We start from the raw sequence: 23,524 nt of genomic DNA, 5'->3' as shown, positions 1-23,524 counted from the left end.
TTTTTTTATTTGAAAGTGAAATGTTGTAAGAAAAAAAAATTATAAATTTGGACGAAAATTTCATCTCATGCTTGAAATTTTTTAGTTATAAGCTTATTTATTAACATATCAATACACGTTTGATGTGGAAGTCTGATATTCAATTAGCATAAAATTTTATATATATATTATTTACAAAATGAGAATTACTTAAAAAAGATCATATACAAATGCAAAAAATGGAAGAGTCAGGGCAGCTTCCCTGACCATAGGGTGGGATAAAGATGGAACGGCATGAGTGGGCCAAATCGTGGAAGCGGAGGTGGAGGTCCACCAACCACTTATAAGGATGTTGTGTAAAGATCTCACCGGATCAAGTTGAAAAAGTAAGAGCCGATATGTTGTTTGATGGTGGGCACAATTCAAAGGAGCACTAAGGGTAAAGAATACAAATCTACTCTCTAAATTATTTGTTCAATGTCACTCCCTCCATCTATGTTTATCAAAGAATTTAAATTTTTTTCAATTTGACGTACAACATTGCCGTTCGACTTAGGCTCCCACGCAGAACAAGTGACGCTCTGCTCGCACCTACTTTTCGCATGGTTCATGTATAAAAAGCTATTACAAGGGTTTTGTTTGCAAGATGAAATGGAAGTGTGTTTATGTGTGTGTGAGGAAAATAAATCAAATGAAAGAATTAAGGGTAATTTGGAAAGAAAACATTCCTACATAGTTTTGCAGTTTAAAATATGGATGGGGGCAACTTTTTCATATTTCCAACAGGAATGTGATTGCTGCCTCCTTGCTTGCTTCATTTAAACAGTGCCTTGGCAAAACCCAAATATTGGTATAAAGTTGGCAACAAAGTATTATATGATGTAAGCTCGACAAGATGTGGTTCTCTATCCGAATTGAACCATCTAATTCAAATAAGTAATCGGAGCATATCTCAAGTCTTCAAAATCTATCAACTTATATACATAGAAAAGGTATATTCTTACCTTCATTGCCTGTTGTTGGGCAAATCCCACGAGTTGTAAGTGAAAAATGAATAATAACTTAGAAAAGAAGTAGGACAAACCCTGAGTGAAGATATACAAAATGTACATTTAATCATGCTGCATTTCATAACATACGCACCCAAGTATTATTCAATAATCCAATTTCTTAATTCTAAATCCTACAACAGTATGATAATCAACACACTGGATCTTGGTAGTCCTTACTAGATGGATATGCATAGTGAAGGGAAGGGATATTTGGACGGCACTTAAAAGCATAAGATATTATTAGCCAGCTTCACAAGTTAATAATTTTACCAAAGATTTATATGCAGCACGTCAAGAAGTTAAGCAAATGAAGTCGAGACAACATGAGTTTGAGTCTCTATTATCGCGACAATCTGATTTAGAGATGTGTTTGTAGGAGTGACAGAGAGACTAGGAGGAAATAATTATATGTATTGAAGTTCAAGAACAAGTACAAAGTGAAATGATGGTCCAGATGGAGTGTATTATGTCACTGCAGCAGGATCACAGTGGACAAGGAAAGAAGAAGAAATAGTTTTATTAATACTATCATTTTTTATAATTTTTAATCTCTACTTTTGAAACTCTATAAGACATTATAGTTGTTAAATTTATGGTGTAATATGATAACAATTTGTATATTTTTTAATTTTATGAAATTATTATTTCTGATCTATACATTCGAATGTAAATCAGAAACGTTTAAACATAAGATACTTCGTTCAAACGTACTCACCCTTAAACGAACTATCTGTTTGAATGATTAAACTATAAACATTCGAACGACGGCCCAACATCTGAACGTTATAGACATTACATTTGAATGCTTTTTTATTAACATTCGAATGCGACATTCAAACGTCTAAGGCAGCTAATGTTCGAACGTAAATATTCAACGTTTGAAACATAACCAACGCACGTTAACTTTTGTAGTTCGAATGTCAATTGGTCGAGTTTACGTTTGAACATTCATTTGAACGTTTGAACGTTATTTTCTATGACAGATTTTAACTATCACAAAAAATTTTTACATTCAAATGTTACATCTCACGAAAGACTTCCCACCGTCACACCAAAAAAAAAAAAATTGTAACGGTTAAACAGTAAACCGTCACCAATTAGTTTATGTGATGCCTTTTACGTGACGCTTTCAAACCGTCACAAACTATTTTTAATGATGGTTTTGTTATTTTTAGTAACGGTTTTGTCCATCACAAAATTCAAATTCTGTTATAGTGAATATGGGAAAGTGTCATTATAAATATCCTAAACTAGTTGGTCAATTTTTTTTTTTTTTTTTTTAAATCACTAGTTTTAAACAAGACAAAATAAAGCAAATCCATTGCAAAATAGATTTGCCATGCAAGCATACATGACAACAATACAAAATGACTAAGAATTTAGTAGTCCAAACTTCCAATTTTTAATAAACCATCCACGTCGCAAAACACCACTCTACGCCCAGTTCACTTATTTTAGGCTAGCTGCCCACTTGCATAATACAGAAGATCAAACCCAAATGCCTTTTATTACACAAGTAAATTCCTAAAAACATAATCAAAGTTAGCCACTGTGGGCTTTTAAGGTATTCAGAATGTGTGCATTCAGAAGAAGCATTACTCATTTCTTCAGCAATTCATTTAAGGGATTTCTCAATATCAATCATAAATCGGTACTTCACATCTCTCTTCAGTACCCTCTCTATAGCTTTGTTTGCATACTCAATTGGAATTACTTCTATCATTGGATAAACTTTACGAGTAGCACAGAAGTCTATCATTTCTTGTGTCACTTTTGTACCCACGGCTATGCTACCAGAAACAGTTCTCATTCCTGCCAAAAGTTCAATTCATGCAGCTCATAACCGATGTTAAAAACTCACAAAATCCTACTTGTAGCACTCTTAGGCTACATTTAGATATTGAGCTGAGCTGAACTGAGTTCTTTATTATTAGTAATGAGTTGAGTTAGTGGAATAAGTTATGTGAGGTCTATCTAAGATAATTTTAGATATGTTTGAATGTTAAAATGAATTTAAATATATTTATAGAAAATTGAAAAAGGTTGTGGGTCTCACATATAAAGAGGTGTTGATTTGAAAAAGATTGTAGGCCACACATGTAAAGATGTTTTGAGTTGAGATGAGTTTAGTAATTTGAGAATTGAGTACTTGAAAATTAGACGCAGTTTAAAATTAGATTAAACTGAGCTCAGTCTAACAACCAAACAAGCCCTTAATGATAATACCTGTGACATGGCTAACAATCAAACAAATCATTTTTTATGGCTAATGCAACAACAATATCATTAATGACTATCATTTCAATGGTGTTACACTGGTAAGACGACTGACTTCATAAATTTAGAATGATACTAACCTTGCTTGGCTATATTTATAAGATAAGATGATATAAGAAATATGTGAATAGTAATGAGATAGTTTGTAAATAATAGTGAGATGATTTGAATTAAGATGTTTTATGGAGTTTTGAAAAATGAGAGAAAAAAAAGTTGAATAAAAATATTATAAAATAAAATTTTTGGTAGAATATAATTTTTTAATATTATTCTTGTTTTGAGATTTTAAAAAATTGAATTATTTTTTGTAGTTTATTTGAAAAGTTGAAAAAGTTGTAATGATTAAATAATGATTAGATGAAAAATTTAAAAATTTGAAATTGTAAAATATTTGTATTTGAATGATATTTGGTTGTTGAGACCATTTGTGAAACCATATGAGGCCTAAGTAAAAGAGTATATGAATTTCATAAATTTTATTTAAGTACCAATATTTAGATTTGCAGGGCTGAACTTGACTTCACCTGGGAATCCCGCAAGAGCAAGAACACCACCAATCTTTAACTGTGACATGTATGGATCAAATGGGTGATCACCAGATGCCGTGTCGACTATAAAGTCAAGGGACTTAGCCAGGGCTTGCAAACATCATAACAACCATCAATCCAACAACACTCAGGATATGTCATCGATTTTGATATCGCTAATGTGAACAGAGCAACAGATGCTTTACAACAAGGTTATCTAATTCTACCTCCATCTGCTCTTAGTCAGATGAGATCACAAATCTGTCCGCACCAAGTATACTCAAGGCTTCCTCTTTTTTGGATAAGCTAGTACTGAAAACTGTCACATTCAACCCAAAACCTTCCCAAACTTCACTTCCATGTGACCAAGACCTCCAAGCCCAATCACTCCTAAAGATTTACCAGGTTGGTTCATCTTGTGGCACACCATGGGAGCATACACGGTAATTCCAGCATAAAGCAAAGGAGCTGCTAAAGTCAATGGATAGTCATCAAGTATGCTGAAGCAGTACCTATATTCCAACACCAAAATTGACATTCGTAATTTGTGGTAAAACCTTGAAAAATTCCTCGAGTGCCAAGCTAGCTAATAGGTCAAAAGAACCTCAGCAATGAAAATTGTATTCGCTCTAAAAACACAATCACAAGCAAGCAGATGTATATATTGATGTTGAGCAGCCAGACCTAGCTACTAGATAAAGAAAATGTTCATAACTCTCTATAATTTATGTCCAGCCATCGGCGATTCTGGCAACGGCATAGATCCATGGGAAGCCTCAAGCCTTATGTTACCAATATTAACAAGCTCAATGCAACATCTCCATGAAACAAATGCTATATACATTGGCAAGTAACTTCCACATTAATTATCACGTCAACTCCAGTTAGTCTAAATTTCGAATATTTCCTTTTTTGTGAGTACATGAGATTGAGAGTTTTAGATGTAATTAAATACTTATATGCAAATATGAGAAATAGCATCATGCATTCGACAGTAACTGGAAGGTATTGATATTTTATTCTATACTTTATATTCCAAGGAAAATAAGATCAAGAAAATAGCATCAGAGAACACTTACCTTTCATGCACAACAATATAACTTGAATATCCTCCTTTTGTAATAGTACCATCCACACCCACTTTATTAAAAGTGAAAACTAGTCCTTTTACACAATAAACTTCTTCATCATCGTTGCAATACTCACAATTCCTGCATGAGTTGACATAGGTTCCCACTCCAATATGGTTACCAACCTTGAAGCGGGGAACATTGGAACCTACCTCTTTCACAATTCCAGCAATCTCATGTTTGGTGTGCAATTACAGATACATTAGATCAAGGAAACCTAAGACGTACAACATATCCTTGGTATACAATTAGTCTAGTATAACTTACCCAGGTACCAAAGGATACTTCGAATTCCCATGTCGATTCCTTGTCGAAATTACATCAGCATAACAAACTCCACAGTGTGTAATTCTTATTGAAACATCATCAACTCCAAGAATCCTGATCAGAAAGATTTCCAACAATATTTATTATCAATAAGAATATCATGTTAAATTGGAGAAAATGAAGCAAAATGTCTTCATGATGCAAATTTCGATTAATTTTCCGTCATAGTTGCTCAAAAGTTGTAGAAAAAGGCATACATGGGAATTGGGATGATGATTATCAATAACTGATATGAGAAATCCATATCTGGGATTCCCTTCCAACTCAGATTTTCAAATAATTTATATTAATTTAAGCAAAATTTCTCCTTCATGAACGTATCAATCCAAGACAATAAAGGACACCTAAAAAAAAACGTGTGTATATAGAACGTTACGGATGTTCTTTCAGGCACAATTAGTTTTTTTCTTCTTCTATTTCTTGTATGCCTATATTTCAAGAAAGGAATTGTCACATCTGGTGCATGTTGCAATGCTGCATAGTTATAATCTTTCATATCGGAATTAGACATATTCTTCCTAAAAAAATGAAACCGGATATTTGTATAATTTAAGCAAAGAATAGAGTATAGAATCAATCCTTTGGATAGTGAGATGAGATGAGATAGTTTTAAATGAAAATTAAAAGTTTAATAAAATATTGTTAGGATATTATTTTTTAATATTATTATTGTTTTGAGATTTGAAAAAATTATAATAATGAGATGAGATGAGTTAAGATAGTTTTGATATCCAACCAGGCCCACATGCAGTTGACAAAGTTGAGACTAGAACAAACACTAGTCAGGGCCACTCACTCACATGACTTGATCTATACTTTTCGATGAACGAATAATATTCCGGATTTTGAATAATCCAACTACCATGAAATGAAATTTTAAGTGAGGTCATTTCATAAAAGTAGAAATGGCCTATCCTTTCCATTAAAGTAATGCTTGGTTTTCTATGGCCCCATTGAAGATGATTGATTTATATGAATGGCAGCATTCAAATTCAAGGATAACCACCCTTTATAGATTATGATGCACGTTACATATAGGATTTTTCTTGTTTTCATTCCCCGATCAGAAGACCAATCCTCTGATCATCGGATTAAATAAACATACCTGCGGCTGAAGTTGTATGGTGATAGAACTCCAGACTCATCTCTTGCTGCCCATCCAAGGCAGTCAGCACTTGCACTTGAGGAGCTCATTGTTGAGTACTGGTTAAGCACAAAACGATCAATCATCAGTTTGTCCAAGCAGGAATAAATAATTGAAGAAAGAATCTCCACAATTTACAACTGGCATACTGGCTAATGCTTTTAAATGACCAGTCTTAAAGAGATGTCTTGAGAATTGTCAATAATTTTTAATAGATATTTCTTAGAACATCAAATTAGAATTTGATCTCATTTAAAATTTTATGGTAACTAAATATTACGGGATTCTGTGTGCACAGCCGTTAAGTACTAGGCAAATAATAACTCAAACTGGGCAGAAACTGAGGTTCCTACGTACCTTTGATCAAACAAGAGATCGACTTTCAATATCAGCTCCGAAAAAATGAGACATCTTTGGGTAAATATATATATAACGACAAATCTTAAACTCTCGATTACCACTCATGTATTTGTCATGAGCTGATAAACACACAAAAAAGAAGCAACGTACAGAGACGTGGACACGAGCAGCGAAGAGATTCTGTTGGCTTACCGGGGTTGACAGAGGAAGAACACGGAAAGTGAGAGACTCGCGCGCGAAGATACTCCAAAAGCACAACAATTCCAGTCTTCTTCTTTTTGTATTTTAATTTTTCAAATGCTCTTTTGATTTGAATATATTTTTGTTATATTTTTTAACAAATCACGTGGAAAGACTAAGAAGTAATCTAAGCGGTAAGTTTCAGATAATTTAGTAGAAATATTCTTTTGTAAAGGATGACCAAATCATCAAAATTATGATAATGCAACAGTAAAATAATTTTCATAGTTTGAACTTTGGACTTTGGAGATGGCATTTAAAAATAATATCTTAGGAGTAAAATATAAATTCTTTTATTCAAAAAAATAATAATAAGGGCACTCGGCCTACGTAGGTTGTGACGTCCTCGTGGCTTAGGTGAATGTCAGGATTAAGGTAGAATTATTACTCAGATTTGTTGAACTCATTGCAAGCCAAAATGAAATTTTTTTCAATAAAGATAGTGATTGGTTTTTATGTTAAGAGAAAAATTGAATAAAATATTATATTTTTAAAATATTATTATTATTTTAAAATTTGAAAAAATTGAATTATTTATTATATTTTGTATAAAAATTTAATAAATTTATAATAATGAAATTAAACACTTTTATTATTTTAATGGGACTAAGAAAAGGTCAACTCCTAAGGCATGCAATGACCTCCTTGAGATTGAATCAGTTTCACTCATTTAAAGGGAAGACAATAAGTGGGGAAGGAAAAGAAAAATTTATATAAAGTTATTCTATAAATTAAGATATTAAAAAATACATATAATAACAGTCAATATAATATTTATTATACAAAAATTTTATGTGCAGTCAATTTTACATACTCTTTTACGCACTCTATTGATGTTTTTGGTCGTGTATTAAAAAAATTACATCTAATCACATCAGTAGAGTGAGCAAAAAATATGTAAAAATAACTTTACATAGTATTACTCTTTATTATATGCATTATACTCTATGTCCAGAGCAATCGAGATCTTATTTTTATTTGAAAGCGAAATGTTGTAAATAAAAAAAATTATAGATTTCGACGAAAATTTCATTTTACGCTTGAAAATTCTTAGTTAAAAGCTTGTTTATTGACATATCAATACACGGTTGATGTGTAAGTCTGATATTCAATTAGCATAAAATTTTATATTTTGGTTTTTATTTTATATTTTTTTTTATTTTTTTTATTTTATAATTATAGTGGTTCCACGGTAAGCCAAAAATAAATATTATATGTACAAAATGATTTATAACCCAATAGAATTTTATTTAAAAATTTAAAAAAGATCATATGAAAATACAAAAAATGGAAGAGTAACAAAAGTTCCTCCTTCAGTCAGGGGAGCTGTGGGAAGAAGATGGAACGCCAGGAGTGGCTCAATTCGTGGTGGTGGAGTTGTGTAAAGATTTCACCGGATCAAGTTGAAAAAGTAAGAGCCGATATGTTGTTTGATGGTAGGCACAATTCAAAGGAGCACTAAGGGTAAAGAATACAAATCCAATCTCTAAATTATTTGTTCAATGTCACTCCCTCCATCTAAGTTTAGAAAAGAATTTAAAACTTTTCAATCTGATGTACAACATTGCCGTTTCACTTAGGCTCCCACTACTGAAATATATACGAGCATCAGCACCACCTTAAAGCAATTATCAAACAATAGCATCATCGCACCAACTCCTCGCGTGGTTCATGTATAAAAAACTACTACCTTTTTTGTAAGATGAAATGGAAGTGTGTTCATGTGTGTGCGAGGAAAATAAATCAAGTGAAATAATTAAGGGTAGTTGGGAAAGAAACATTCCTGCATGGTTTTGCAGTTTACAATATGAACGGGGACAACTTTTTCATATTTCCAACGGGAATGGGAGTGTTGCCTCCTTGCCTGCTTCTTTTAAAGAGAGCCCTGGCAAAACCCAAATATTGATATGAAGTTGGCAACAAAGTATTATACGATGTAAGCTCGACATGATGTAGTTCTCTCTATCCGAATTGAATCATCTAATTCAGATAAGTAATCGGAGCAAATCTCAAGTCTTAAAATCTATCAGTTTATATACATAGAAAAGTTGTATTCTTCCCTTCATTGCCTGTTGTTGGGCAAATCCCACGAGTTGTAAGTGAAAAATGAATAATAACTTACTTATAAAATAAAAATAAAAAATGAATAATAACTTAGAAAAGAAGTAGGACAAACCCTGAGTGAAGAGATACAAAATGTACATTTAATCATGCTGCATTTCATAACATATGCACCCAAGTATTATTCAATAATCCAATTTCTTGATTCTAAATCCTACGACAGTATGATAATCAACAGACTGGATCTTGGTAGTCCTTACCAGATGGAAATGCATTGTGAAGGGAAGGGACAAATTGGACGGCACTTAAAAGCATAAGATATTATTATAGCCAAAATGGTTTAAGACAACTACCACAGAAGATCAAAGATGTTCATTTGTGTCATGAAGGATCACAAGGGTATGCTCCCCGTTCGTATGTGGAATCCAAAGGAAAGGCCCTGGAACATACATTTTTATCCAGTTTTCTTTCTCCCCTTTATGGAAGGCTTCTCATTCTGAAGTTTCATTTCGGAGGGATGTTTCAACTGTTCAGTTTGTGGTTCTTCAGGCAAAGTGGACAGCAGAAATTTCTTGCTAGAACCAACATGGTTGCAGAATAGCTTCAGCATCTTCCTCCCCCTCATCCATTTGAGCATTAGTTTCATGTGTGTCTTGCTGTTCAATCCACTGATACCAGATTCCTGCAATGAACACAAGCGGGGTGAACTAACTGAAAGGCCTTTCTACAAATGCACAGGCATATAATTTTCATAAGAAATCTCATTAGAAAGTTATCTGTATTTAGACGTGCCATAATCATCAACATATGTTACCCTTCCAATCTATATATATATATATATATATATTTTGATAAATAACCCTTCCAATCTATATTAACTTGTATTTCACTAAAAGAGCTAGTTTGATTTGGCTTTGGAATTTTAAGAGAAATAACAATGACCAAAGAAAGCAATCAGCATTACTCTAAAAGGAAGAAAACATCAATCTTGATAGTAAGATAAGATCCAAAAGTACTAAACATACATACTGATGTTAGATTAACATTGGAGAAATGTGAAAATTGAAAGAGAACTCAAACAAGTGAAGTTCAGTAGTAAAAGACAAAGTTAGCACAACAGGCAAACCATTATTCATGAACAGCTTGGGTTCAGCTTCAGAAGGAATAAAAAAATGTTTATGATTGACAGTAAAGAATGAAACCAAGCTTAAATAAGTCTAAAATAAATGTTTCACGAACAAGCTTGTGATAAAAAGTATAGCTTGAGATTGGATTATCTATGCTAGTAAGTGGGATTACAAAGGCACATAAGTTTTTTGGTTCTAGTGAATTCAATTGATATTTCTGATTATAAAACCCAAGAAAATACAAAATTGATATTTGTATGAATTCTTTCATATTTAGAAATTAGTCTGCCTAACTAAGAGCATCTCAACTATAACTCAGGAGACAGAGAGGATGGATTTTGGTATAGGTCCAAAGATCAACTGTCAATGTTTAGAAATCAATACATTGGTGCAGTAATGGGTATTTTGCAGGTAGGACACATATCTGCATCTCCAAGTATATGCCACAAATTATTCAAATTATACAGAACACAATTGAACGTAGCTAACATGTTCTGGTTGGATAAGTATTTTAACACTTTTTTCATCGCAAACGACCTTCGCTACCCAAAGAGACAGATGATATCAGCACTAATATATAAATATAAAATATTTTTGAAGGAATGGAAATGGAAAGAAGAGGACCTGAACGTGAATCCAAGCATTGGAGACAGTAAGAGGACCGTTCTGCTTGATGAGATGGTAGATTTCTTGAGCAATGGAAGAGGCCTCTTGACGAGTCACCTTGGGGTTGATTTTCCTCAGATTCTCCGCGCGCTTTCGCGAGAAATGCCGCACGAACGTTGTAGCAGTAAGCATACCAGCACCACTGGTCCAAGAAGCTCCACCGCCTCCGAACCACATCTCTGCTCCGAGAGCGACACCTTCCCTCCCTATCCGCTCACTACCCACTATTTCTTCTACTTAGGGTTTATGGCTTTGGCACTGCACCGCCACCGGGACTCGCACTCGCACTCGCACAGCAGAGGATACAACAAAAAGAGTGAGGGAAAAACCCTTCGTAGGGAGGAGCACGTGATCACCACGCGGGATTCGCCACAATCTTGACGTGGTAATTCCGCCAGAGAAATACTTAATCCAATTTCAGTATTTCACCAAAGTAAAAATCAAGTCAGCACCTTCTAATATATTATATTAAACAAAAATAATAATAATCTCTTTTACATATTCTTTATATACTTCATTATTATGATAAATTATATCAATTTTTTTAATATAAAATAATTATTTTAACCACTCCCGTCAATTGAATACATACGTAAAACAACGTAAAAATAACTATATTAAATTATATTAATTTATTTTTATAAAAAAAAAATTATATCACTTTTCATTCCATTATCCGGACGGCTATACTCATTTTTTAGCTCCATGAAACAAGGAAGGGATATGTAAAATACATTGTAAAATAACATTTCCCTGACCGTTCGGACTTTTTTCATGTCTCTTTAGCCTTGGCTTTAGAGAACCATGACTCCTGAAAATTTCTCAAGGCTTTGACAAAGATTTCATCTTAACGAAGTTCCCATTGCATTTAACAAAACATCCATGAAGTAAAATAATTGAGAACACATCTCGTGGAACAGGCCATCAACCCACTTCACTCGGTACCAATTCACTGACACTGAAGGAACGCCCATCCTCTTTTCTTTTGGTTGATGAAGAGATTACTCCCTATTGCAATCCAATACTCAAGTGGAAATTGGCTCGACAACAAGCTGAGACTGCAAAAACAGATCACATGAAGTAGTCCAAAGCTCTTGTGCAAGTTTTGTGTTGTGCGACAGCACCGAAGAGTTGAGAGTTCTACCCTTTCCACCAAAAAAGTATACCCCAGATTTGTCCTTGAAAAAAAGAAAAGAAAAAGTAAACTAGTTAGCTCAGTAATCAACACATGACTTGGATAACAAATACAGTTTCAGAAAATGTTTATGCTAATGCTGCTTGCAAGGAGAAATGGAGAATCATACCCAACTCAGAAGTTCTCAACCTCAACAAAGGTAAATAATGTCACCACTCATCAAGAACTTTCTACAGACTCTCTGACTAATGTAACTCAAGAAAACATGCAGAGAAACTGAAATCTTCATTGCTATATACTCTAAGTGCTCAACAGCCGGTCATCGTCAATCTTATTTTGGATCTCTCATGTAAAAACTAAAAGAATAAAATGCAATCCACACTTGCCCTAAACAACAAGGGTTGCATAATCAGAACCAATAAACAATGACTCTTAAAGGCCATCACATCAATTCTCATTAACCTAAATGTTCAAGATATAAAAAGTAACAGTGAAATGCCAATTTCCCCTTTTTATAATATACTTGTATATTTAAACCCAAACGTTTTTAAACTTCTTGAACCCAAAATTTTCCCTTTTTGAATTTAATAAAAGAAAAGGAAGAAAAGAGGCCTGCCTGTTTGACCAGAGCCCAAGTCACTTTCCTTAATCTCACTAAAGAAAGAGCCTTTATGAAAATATGCAAGTGCTCCTTTATAGCTGTGGTAATATTACACCCTAGTATGCCAAATTCTGGAAATAGTTATTGCTTTGGCAGCACAACTAATTTTTTTTTTTTTTTTTTTATTGGCAGCACAATTAAATAGCTACACAAATACTGGCGGCGGCATTGGACTGATGCATGAGACAATAGGCACACAAGGTTTAATTAATTTATAAAGATATAAATAATTAATGACAACATATTTTTCTATTGAAGAATGTCAACATTCAATTAAAGAAGAAACAAAAATTGGTGCGTGTAAAACTCACTGGTGGGGCAAGGGCTGCATCAATGATAGAGCTGATGCCTTTTTCAGGTGATTGCAAAAGGCCCAGAAGTTTCAAGACCATAAAAGCTACATGGGAAAGACATGGAGGAACTTCACGCATAATATTGGTTTGCACTACTCCAGGATCCGCAGCACTTCAAATCAAACAGATCAGAATTCAGAAACAGAGATGAAGCAGAAACTATCATTAATAAAAGGATCTTGATTAGTATGATGGATGACAGCATAAAGCTAGAAATTCTTAAATATGGCTGATGAGAATAGGTCGCATTAGCATAACAAAAGAAAAAAATGTGAGTTGTAAGAGAGTGACAGACAATAAGTTCTTTATACAGTTCCTTCTATCGTTTCTAGTTCCTAAGTAAGTGTAATCTCTTGTATACTTTGTATGTATTTGGGCTATGCCTATTTCGATATCAATAAAATGTCTTCTTATAAAAAAATATATATATATATATCTACAGATAGTCAGAAGACAGATGTAGATAGAAAAAACAATTCTAGTTTCAATGCATGAAGACCAGAAAATATCGAAGATGAATTCCAAAAATTAAAATCAAATAAATTTTCCCATAAATATTAATTCAATATATTATGTTTTCAAATATATACGGAGCCCCAAAAAAATGAAAAATAACAGAAGAAGTTTGTAATCACATACATGACAGAGACCTGATGAGGTTTTTCCATCAAACCAAGTTGTCGGTGAAGCTCATAAGAGAACAACAGTAGGCATACTACAACAGACAATCAAGTGAGCATGTTAGGATTCAGATCAAAAGTGATGCAGCATGTCTGATGGGGCCTTTATAACTTACATTTGGAGTTCTCATAGATACGAGCACATGGGTATTGTTTTGGTCTTAAGAAGCACTTCCCAGTGACAGTTTCCTTGTCAACCTGCATATTAAAAACTGAAGAAGAACGAATTAACAAAATGTTTTATCATATAATCTGTTAGCATTCCAAATGTATCAAGCATTGGGTGGAAAATATAATACTGCAAGCACTCTCATCACAACATATCCTAATTTGATGGATGATCAAGATGCACTCAAGCACTGTCATCACAGCATATCTTATCTTGATGGACCATCAATATGCACTCTTCTTTGTCCATTTTTGGGGCAGGAAAACAATCATTTGTTAGTGAGTTAACACATAACATTGGTTTGCCACATCGTTGGAACTTTACAACTAAGCTTGGTGGCCTCTTTGACGCATCAACGAGTCAGAAAATTTTGGGCACTAACATTCTTCTACAAGGTTAAGCAAGTAGTAACAGACAGCAATTACAAAGTTTTTATCCTAATAAAGATAGTTCTGTTAAAGACTAAAAATTGCCACTAATTGTCTGATTGAAAATGTTTTGCATACGCAAACAGCAATCAATATTACCACTTCGATGCGTAAAGGATGTAACATTCACAATCCGGGAAGGAACAGGACTGTTTGTGAGGAGTGGAAGTAGAAGTTTGGCCAGGCAGAATGCACCAATGTAGTTCGTAGCCATCATCCTGGAAATCACAGGTAAACTTATCATTGAACAACCCAGGATTCTGCATCCAGACAGAGAACCGGGATGTAGCTCCAGGCACCAAGATGAATAAGATATTTGCTTCAACAATTTCTAATGAGATAAGATGCATATAAAACCAGAATATGCTGAAAAAGTAGCACAACTAAAACAAACATTTTCTGAAACAGAAAAGGATATGATACTGAAGATTAAAATACAAAAGAGAGAGAAAAAAAAAAAAAAAAAAAAAAAAAAGAGACTTCCGAGAAATCTTTAGGGTCTCAATTCCATGAAGGTCAAGTTTAATTGAGCACGGTAATGTTGCTTTTTTTACCTCATTAAAAAGGGAGCTGAGCTCACCAAGCAACTTATGCAAATTAGATCAAATTAGACAAATCAACACAAGAAACTCATCTAACTTGGCAGCATATGGTCCGCTAGTCCGATCAAATTAACATGGGCTTATCATAAACAATTCTTGTTTCAGGAGAGCAGCCAAAGTCCATTAAAAATAAATAGCAGGTATAGATATTTACTGATCATAGCCTTCAGCTGTGAGTCTATACGATGTTCCTAGTATCCCAGCATTGTTAATCAATAATTGGACTGAAGAATGCATTTTTGTATCTGAAAGCCACTGCTGAAGGGAGCGTTTGAAGTTCAATATTGACTGGAAAGATGATATGTCAACCCGAAAAGCTTTGAGTTGGGCATCTTTATTCGAACTTGTTATCTCAAGAACAGTCTGTCACACAACAAGTAAGAGAAAATGTAAGAAAAGGCTTGAAATGGAGGCGTGTTAAACAATAAACCTGATATAGAAGTTATACCTTCAATAACAAATCAGAGGACCGTCCAACTGCAGACAGAATGAATTCAGCTACACGCTGTTAAAATTGTCAAATAAAACTCGCTCCTTACTTAAAAATAGAGCAAAATGTTTCTCTCATGATCCAAAGAAAACAATTGTGATTTGGATATCCATTTACATTACTCAAAACATCAAAATAAATTATATGTTCAGAGATCTCACAGTGCCAAACTATCAACAGACAAGAAGTCGTGTCCCGTAACAAGTTTGTTCACTTGTGTGTCAGAACACGAAAGCGTTGAGCAAGTCTCGGAAAAACTTTGGTTGTAAATCAAAGACGAAGCATGCTTGAATGGTTTAAATATAAGGAAACTTAAAATAGGCACGTGTTTTTTTGGGTTAAACATGTCATCCGATTATACTTTGTGTGAGCAGCCACGCTAAGCTAAACAACATGTCAAATAACGAGAAGAGCAAAGTACCCAGAACAACGCAGAAACCTTCCTTTGAAAGAGCATAAGCAGCGGCCTTACCCAGCCCAGATGTAGCCTGCAGCCAAAAGCTAAACAACAATCACACAAAAAGTAACGAGTAAATCCATCAGGTCGGGAGAAAAATACGAAGATGAAATTACACCGGTGATAATGCAGACGGGCTTGTTATTGATAAGAGTTGCAGGAGGACATCGTGGGTAGGACTGGGATTTAGGAGCGAGCAATAAGCGGCAATAGGAGACGAGGAGAGAGAGCGTCCAAAACACCGACATCCTCCAGAATTCTACGGAGCAAATGAATTGCAGAGCGTTCCACAATTCCTTAATCGCCATCATTATACCCATCATCAACCCTCTTACTCATATATTAGATAAGCCAACTTCAGATTTCAATCAGCCTAACCCCGCCCCGGGGTGTCTCACTCACTCTCACCGTCTGTCCAGCGCTCTCCGCAGAATGGTTCTGTTTGCTGGGCCAGAGACGAAATAAGCCCCGTTTAGTTGCATAGGTGAGAGTGATATGATATTTTAAATAATAATAAATAAAATATTATTATAATATAATTTTTTAATATTAATTTTGTATTATGATTTGAAAAAATTAGATTGTTTATTATATTTTATATGAGAATTTGAAAAAATTGTAATAATGAATTAAGATGAAATGAGATGAAATTTTTTATTTTGGTTAAACAGGTTGGTTTGGTAACAAAATTTTTTTATCTCAAATTCAAAATTCTCATCTCATTATTACAATTTTATTAAATTTTCATACAAAATATAATAAATAATTCAAATTTTTTTAACTTTTTTAAATTTTAAAATAATAATAATATTAAAATATAATATTTTAATATTTTATCTTAAACTTAAAATTTTCATCCTATTTACCAAACAAAACCCGAAGAGTCAATGAGGAGAAAATCTTAAAAACAGGACCCAGTGTGCCCCCATCTTGCCCATTTGGTGTGAAGTCTAGTGTAAATGGTTTTTTTTTTCTTTTTTTTTTCAAATAATTTTTTAGATATGTTTAAACATTTTTAAAAAATATAAAATATATAAATACACTAATAGTCATTTCATTAATTAATAAATAAATAAATTTAAATACATGAGCGGACTAAATAAGTGGCATACATTATTCTTAGGGTCAATATTGTTCGAATTTGGGATCAAGGTGATTCTTGCTATGGTATCGAGGATTAAAAATTTAATCAAATTAATATTTAATAGTTTTAGAATTTTAAATTAATGGTTAGGTCTTTAATAATTAATATTAGAGCAAAGACGACACGAATTCAACTCACGGAGGTGGCTACCTATAACCTTAGATTAAAATGAATTGATACTATGTATGGGCATGAACCATAATGTTAAGTTATTGAATACTGATAGATGCTTGAAGTTGCCAAAAGGGAAAGAACTACTACCGGCTTATTGTCTATAGAGTGGGTTACGATAGATGTTGGTTTTAGAAGCGTGGTGGAATATTATAATCCTGAGGGCTAAAATTTTAACGAAATTAGCATCCAACAACCTTAAAACTTTTGGATCAATGGTTGAGTTTTTAACAATTTCCTTCCATTATCCCTTTCCTTTTCTCTTGAATTTTTAGTGGCAAGTAAGATTAGACCACCATGCTCGAACCAGATCAACAAATTGAAGAATAACATAAAGAAGGAAAAAAAATCTAAGTGATAACACAAAAGACTTCATTTCAATAACCAAAAACCACTAGAATTGTTCAACCCCTAGCACCTGGATAAGAGACCCCGTCCCGGTGTGCAAAGGTGGGATGCGGAAAGAGGGCAATCCCACTCCATAGGGTGCAGGCAATACCCCTACATTTATATAACCAAACGAGGCCTAATAATAATAGTAATATCAGTACTCATTCAATTTTTAGTTGAAACTTAGACTTTGGAGGAACGAAGGATATCAAATAAGATTTTTGCAAAAAGTGAAGTCCTGAATTGTTAGGATTTTCTAGACATTTCATGGATTTGAGGATACAGAGTTGTTTGCATCTCATGCAAATATTAGAAGCAACACGATTCGGCTTGCCTCCAGTTATATTTTTTAATATGATATCTTTGTTAAAATTCAACTGCCAGTAATGAATGTAACTTTAACCTTTGGGTAATAGTAACAAATGTAATAGTAATTAAATATTTATTTTTCTCCTAAATTGTTGTGTTTCACGTCCATCTCTTCCCAGATTTCTTTTTCTCCCCTTCTCTTTTGTACGTGCAATAGCAATGACAACTAAAACCATGACAAGAAGCAGTGTAGCAACCAATGGGAAGGATTATATCCCAGCAAAAAGTTGAGACCTACTGGGTTATAAAATCAAAAGCAACCAAGCTGAATACTCTCGAGAAAATCAATTAGAGGACATTACAATCGTAGGTGTTAGGTGTTCAAGAAGAAGCAGTGCTGCTATGGATTCCCAATAAGAGAATAATTTAAGGAAATATTACAATATTTTTACGTCGTGTTTGTAATCAGTTGTTTATTATGAAATAGTCTATATATTATGGTTGTCGATCTAGTTTTAATTGTAAGATCGGTGTTTGTAAAAAGTACTCTTAGAATGTAAAGTGTTCTTATTTGCAATATAATGTTGTTGAATGTGGTGATACTCTCAAAGGTGTAATTAATAGTTATATTTATCAAGTTTGACTTTCAAGAATTCACTTCTAAATAATACATATGTAAAGAATAATGATAGGGTTACTACTCTATTACTACCCATTTACTATTCTTTTGTATTTCATTTTTTTAATTTTTTATTTTACTTAATGATTAAAGAAGTGAGTATTAGTAAAGTTATATATTTCTTTTAATTTTTTCTTAATGATTAAAGATGTTAAAAAAATACTTAAAAGAAAATGATTAAAAAAAAATTGAAATGAACTTGGGTAGTAGATGTGTAGTAATAGGATAGTAATCCTATCACTGTCCATATGTAAAACCTATCTTGAGCATCAATACACTAGTACTCAAAAATTAATACTAAACCAAAATAAAATGTTCAATACTTGCTCCAATATATATACTGAAAAGAAAAAAGGCCTAAAATCTTCTCCATTGTATCCTTGAACCTAGCATGATTAAAGGGTCGTCTAATTGCCCATTTTTGAGCTGTGGCCATATTTCTTGGAAGCGAGACATCATTAATCTTGGAAGAAATCCCAAGTACTTGTGTCATTAATGTTCGAACTTGCATGAGGACATGATTTACTCTTGGTATCCTGTAATAATCCAAATTAGATTCCACAAAGTTGTAATTATTCAATGAAGATGAAGAAAATTACTAAGTCTAACAAAATATAATAAATAAGTTGGTTTTTGAAGGACACCTGATATAGTGATGAAGGGTAAGGATTATAAGAGTCATTAGCACTTGCAGAATGAGATATATACAAATCCTACGATATTTAGGCTTCCCATATATTGAGACAACATATTCATAAGATGAGTCTCTTTCACTACGCTCTTTAATAAAAGCTCCTTGCAACTCTTTAAGCTTTTGAAATTTCAAAAATAATTAAGAAGTATATGTATTTGTTGCTTGTATCAACATAGGTGATGCAATCTTAACTTTAGGCAACTTTTGCATTAAATTGTATTCTGCTTGCAACTCTTTGTAGCGTTTAGCATTGAGTAACCTTTCAAAATGTGTGAAGAATTTTACAATATCATAATCTGACTGTAAATAATCCTTCAGGCCAGAGTTCAAACTTTCACTCAATTGTATTGAAGTCATTCTTGTAGAAAATGACATCTTCACATATGCTTTTGGCCATTTTTCTTTCAATTCAAATAAATGTTGTGGCCAAGAATTGTCACATACATTGTACTTATGAAGCATAGAATTCCAAGCACCGGATAACTTCTTCCTATTCCAAAATTTTAAAACATGCATTGAGATCATGATTTAGTTCTAAAGCCACTGTCACCTCTTAATGAATGAACAACATGTTTCATAACATTTTGCATTAAATGCAACTTCCACAGCCGATGATAGTTACTTGGCATTTCCATTGAGATAGCTTTTGTCATTGCTGGATCTTGATCAGTACGGATGGTGTTTGGTTTCTTCCCTAACATTGCTTCAAAGAAAGTTTCAAACAACCATTTAAATGACCCTACGGTCTCGTCATAAAGAAGTGCAGCACCAAATATCACAATCTCTCTTTGATGATTAAACCCAACAAACATTGCAAGTGGTCAATACTCCTTGTTAATCCTATATGTCGTATAGAAAGAAACTGCATCACCAAATAAATTATAATCAACAATCATGCCCAAAATAGATTTGTTATCAACTTTTTAGCATCTAATTGTACAACATTATAAAATGAATGATTCTCTCATTTTTCGTAACACCCATACTCAACACCAAGCTCAGGCCAAGACCACATATTATAAAATTTTATTTATTATTCTATTTTTATATTTTTTTAATATTGGATTAATATATTAGGAAGCCCAAATTAGATTAGTCGATTGATTTTGGAAATACCCCTGGCCCATAAATTATTGCGGTAGAATAATCGAGTAATATTAGGCTCAATAATCGAATGGAAGCCCCATTTAGCATTCACAGATCAAGTGGGCCTTATTTAATTGGTGATAGGCTCAACTATTATTTTATAAATCAAGAATTTGTTTAAAGCCCAAGATTATTTTATTGGACAAGTTGAGTTCATTTTAGAAATTAAAATCGAACCATTAAAATTTGTTGAGTGATTAAGGTCATAAAACAAGCCCAATAAGAACCCAAGAGAAAACCCCAAGGCCGGTTTGTGTATAAATTCCAAGCCATGGATAGCCGCATCACCCCCAACAACTTCACAGGATCTTCTTCAGTTTCCCACGCTTGAAACCTCTGAGCCTCCACGTCCTCTGCCCGCAAATACCTACGTCTAGGAAGCGCCACAAGCAATCAACAACCAGTAGCCTCCTCCTGCAGCCACATTAGAGTAATACCTAACGAGCACTATGAACCAGCTGCATCCCGCATTCACATGCTAAGGCCATGTCTCACGTCAGCCAACCCCACACCCACCCAACGTTTTGTTAAGCTGCGATGTTTGGATAGAGGTCTCAAGCCAAATCCCAAATATCTAGGAGGAGGTTAGACGTGCAATGCAAAAGTGGATGTAAAGACATAGTGCATGGGGATGGCGTGCATGGATTGGGTCATAGCAGTTGGAGAAATTTATGCTTGATGTTATTTTTTGTTGCATTTTATTTCAGTTAGTACGTAGAGTCAATTTATGTTATTTCATATGTTAGGTGTTGGTTACTGGTGATAGTGACCTTACATTGTTCATTTGTTTTCGGCATTTTCTATTTTCAATATTATGAACATGGTTTGCTATTTAAGCAACGATGGGTTATCAATAGAGGCAGCAAAAAAATTATTCCATAAAACTGTGGTACATTCTCACCTGAAGAGAATATTTTCATGAGTGTTCTAATTACAATTACGCGGGACCTATCATGGTTGCTCATCCCCGTCACTTTCTCTCTCACGTTTTTATTTTTCTTCTCACCTAACATGTACATCTCTCTAATTTTTGTGAGTTCTGCCTCCCAAGCCATACCCTAGCCCAGCGCCTCTCTCTCCCGCCTCACTCATGTGCCTCCTGCCTACCAAGTCTGCCTTCCAACTCCTTCTTGCATAGCCATGCAGTGTTGCTTGACGGATACACCCATGAAGGAAGTAAACTTGTGACCCTACAACCAGTAGATGTGTAAGACCTGACAACCGTAAGCCCTCTTCCCATTACAAACCACCATGCCCAACCACTGCTCCTACACAACGGAAGTTGCCCTAGCACCGCCCAACACAAAAACACCATCCTCCACCCACGGTCAGCCAGTCTCCATGTTGCCACCAAGTCATATGTTCAACAATGTTGAAAACAGAGTGAGCTTTGCACTACCTTAAGCTCCGAATGGTTATTTTAGTATTTCAAGTTTAAGTATTGAAATACGTGTTTAATTGAAGTTTTACAAAAGTGATGTGACTATTTTTATAGGTGACAATTAATATTCGTTTGGCACTGTTGTGAAAAAATTCTAAAAAGTAAAACAGTGAAAATAAGCGGAGTTTCTACACTAGATTCTGAATAAAAGAAAATGACTTAGGTTGATTTTGAAAATATACATATTGATTTGAAAAAAAAAAAAAAAACCTAAAAACAACTTGAGGTATGTGTTTTGCATACTCATGAGATCTGTATAAAGAGAAAGTATTTTTATCAAAACTGATATAGACATAAGCAAGTTTTTGTTGACATTCTGTTTCTAAATTGTGCAAAAAATAGCAATTATGAATATGTAAGAATTTGTGCAAAGTTTATGAAGATGGTCTTGTTCTATTTATGAAAATGCGATAATGATCTGAATCTATTTTTTGTACTATGTTTGATATGATATGGCATATAAAAAGCTTTTGCTTAGATTCGATATGTGATTGTGATCTAGTTTTGATTCTGTTTCTAATCTGTTCCGTTAGGGTCTTACCACAAGTATAATAGTGGTATACGGCCCTACCATGAGTATAATATTGGTATACGGTCCCACTATGGGTATAATGGTGATTTGTAACCCTATCTCGAAGGTTAAACATAGTCTCTATCCTGATGTGATGCTTAATATGATATGAAGATGATGTCTCAGATTATAATATGCCAAAGGATTTTTTTAATAAGAATGTTTATCAAAGTTTCACTTTGACATTTTGATAATATGTTTTGATTTTGCATTCTGAAAGTAAATGTTTTGTTCTTGATTCTGAACTTTGTAAATGCTCATATTTACATACTAGATATGTTATCCACTTACTGAGTTATTGATAGCTCACACTTTATCTCCACAATATTTTTCAGATAATTTTGATGGATCAGTTGGAAATCAATACTAGAAAGCATGAGTAAGATTTGATGATCATAGAAGAATAAATGCCAAAGGGTACAAATAATTATTGGAGAGTCTTATTCAGTAGCTTTATTATTTTATGATGATTTGGGCTATTTGAGACGTGGATATTTTTTAGGCCTTATAGAGGTTTTACTATATTATGTTGAGGTCTATATTTGATATCCCTGTGGAAATACATTTATATTTGGTTTGAACAAGTAAATATATATTTGATCAAGTTTTTTGAGTATATATAATTGTGACACGAGAGATGATTTTAGGTGATAGGAGCTAACTCCCTAGACCTCCAGAATTGAGACGTGACATTTTTGCTTTTGTAAGTATCTCAATAAATTCCCTACCTCGCCATATTTTAGCTCTCGTTCTCGTTTGTTGTGAATGTAATTCTTCAAATCTTGCTTGGTGTAACCAAGAGCATCTTCCCCACCAATTTGCCTACCAATGAACTTATAGGAATCCTTCAGTTTTATACCACTATTATCTATCACATCAATTTCCAATGCTTGTGTTGTTGAGATCTTTCATTGTGATGGCATCATGTGGGTACATTGTGGAATATGGAGAGCATGATTATGATTGAGCTCAATACCATGTATGTAATATTTTTGTTTTTCCTTATTATGTCAAATTATCATATTTGCTTCGTAACTTGTGTTTCAGCTTGCTCATATCTTTTTTGTCTATCTCGGCTCGAATTCCCTCTTTTTGACATACAAATTTTCTTGAA

At 33.6% G+C, this 23,524-nt stretch overlaps 3 protein-coding genes and 1 long non-coding RNA gene across 6 annotated transcripts; all 4 read right to left on the bottom strand.

Annotated features, from left to right (window-relative positions):
* Window positions 1–2,646: 2,646 nt before the first annotated feature.
* LOC122282400 (probable cinnamyl alcohol dehydrogenase 1) lies at window positions 2,647–4,373 on the bottom strand. The gene is made up of 3 exons (XM_043094353.1): window positions 4,169–4,373; window positions 3,797–3,946; window positions 2,647–2,843 (listed from the first exon to the last, which is right to left on the bottom strand). The coding sequence occupies exons 1-3, from the start codon at window positions 4,371–4,373 to the stop codon at window positions 2,647–2,649; spliced, it is 552 nt and encodes a 183-aa protein (XP_042950287.1).
* A 544-nt stretch (window positions 4,374–4,917) lies between these two features.
* On the bottom strand, window positions 4,918–7,075 carry LOC122282750. Its single transcript, XR_006230461.1, has 3 exons — window positions 6,989–7,075; window positions 6,398–6,495; window positions 4,918–5,346 (listed from the first exon to the last, which is right to left on the bottom strand). It is a non-coding gene; the product is annotated as an uncharacterized LOC122282750 (long non-coding RNA).
* A 2,139-nt stretch (window positions 7,076–9,214) lies between these two features.
* On the bottom strand, window positions 9,215–11,243 carry LOC122281676. The gene is made up of 2 exons (XM_043093405.1): window positions 10,849–11,243; window positions 9,215–9,779 (listed from the first exon to the last, which is right to left on the bottom strand). The coding sequence occupies exons 1-2, from the start codon at window positions 11,065–11,067 to the stop codon at window positions 9,552–9,554; spliced, it is 447 nt and encodes a 148-aa protein (XP_042949339.1). The 5' UTR covers window positions 11,068–11,243; the 3' UTR covers window positions 9,215–9,551.
* A 355-nt stretch (window positions 11,244–11,598) lies between these two features.
* LOC122281675 (dehydrogenase/reductase SDR family member on chromosome X-like) lies at window positions 11,599–16,335 on the bottom strand. 3 transcript variants are annotated; one of them, XM_043093403.1, is made up of 9 exons: window positions 15,982–16,335; window positions 15,830–15,896; window positions 15,367–15,395; window positions 15,073–15,281; window positions 14,416–14,534; window positions 13,836–13,931; window positions 13,679–13,754; window positions 12,998–13,151; window positions 11,599–12,068 (listed from the first exon to the last, which is right to left on the bottom strand). In XM_043093403.1, exons 1-9 carry the CDS (start codon window positions 16,186–16,188, stop codon window positions 11,916–11,918), a joined length of 1,110 nt encoding a protein of 369 aa, XP_042949337.1. In that variant the 5' UTR covers window positions 16,189–16,335; the 3' UTR covers window positions 11,599–11,915. The 3 variants fall into 3 exon arrangements, with proteins under 3 accessions (XP_042949337.1, XP_042949336.1, XP_042949338.1); XM_043093402.1 differs by having other exon boundaries at window positions 15,367–15,423; window positions 15,830–15,909; window positions 15,984–16,335; XM_043093404.1 differs by having other exon boundaries at window positions 15,367–15,423; window positions 15,984–16,334.
* Between the last annotated feature and the right edge of the window lie 7,189 nt (window positions 16,336–23,524).

Source organism: Carya illinoinensis, chromosome 11, assembly GCF_018687715.1.
Source record: "Carya illinoinensis cultivar Pawnee chromosome 11, C.illinoinensisPawnee_v1, whole genome shotgun sequence".
In the NCBI taxonomy this organism is placed as follows: Eukaryota; Viridiplantae; Streptophyta; class Magnoliopsida; order Fagales; family Juglandaceae; genus Carya; species Carya illinoinensis.
Note: the sequence above shows the minus strand (reverse complement) of the source record. Positions and strands in the feature narration are given on the sequence as shown.

Bases quoted from the DNA above. Each gene is read 5' to 3' on its own strand.
- LOC122282400 (XM_043094353.1), bottom strand. From the start codon at position 4,373: ATGTCAATTTTGGTGTTGGAATATAGGTACTGCTTCAGCATACTTGAT. The intron at 3,947-4,168 runs GTTGAATGTGAC...GATGTTTGCAAG, and splicing joins GAAGTTTGGGAAGGTTTTGG to CCCTGGCTAAGTCCCTTGAC. The intron at 2,844-3,796 runs GTACTTAAATAA...AACTTTTGGCAG, and splicing joins CCCTGCAAATCTAAATATTG to GAATGAGAACTGTTTCTGGT.
- LOC122281676 (XM_043093405.1), bottom strand. From the start codon at position 11,067: ATGTGGTTCGGAGGCGGTGGAGCTTCTTGGACCAGTGGTGCTGGTATG. The intron at 9,780-10,848 runs GTCCTCTTCTTT...TGTTCATTGCAG, and splicing joins ATGCTTGGATTCACGTTCAG to GAATCTGGTATCAGTGGATT.
- LOC122281675 (XM_043093402.1), bottom strand. From the start codon at position 16,188: ATGATGGGTATAATGATGGCGATTAAGGAATTGTGGAACGCTCTGCAA. The intron at 15,910-15,983 runs GTGTAATTTCAT...ATTGTTGTTTAG, and splicing joins GCCCGTCTGCATTATCACCG to CTTTTGGCTGCAGGCTACAT. The intron at 15,282-15,366 runs GTATAACTTCTA...GTTGTGTGACAG, and splicing joins CCTCTGATTTGTTATTGAAG to ACTGTTCTTGAGATAACAAG.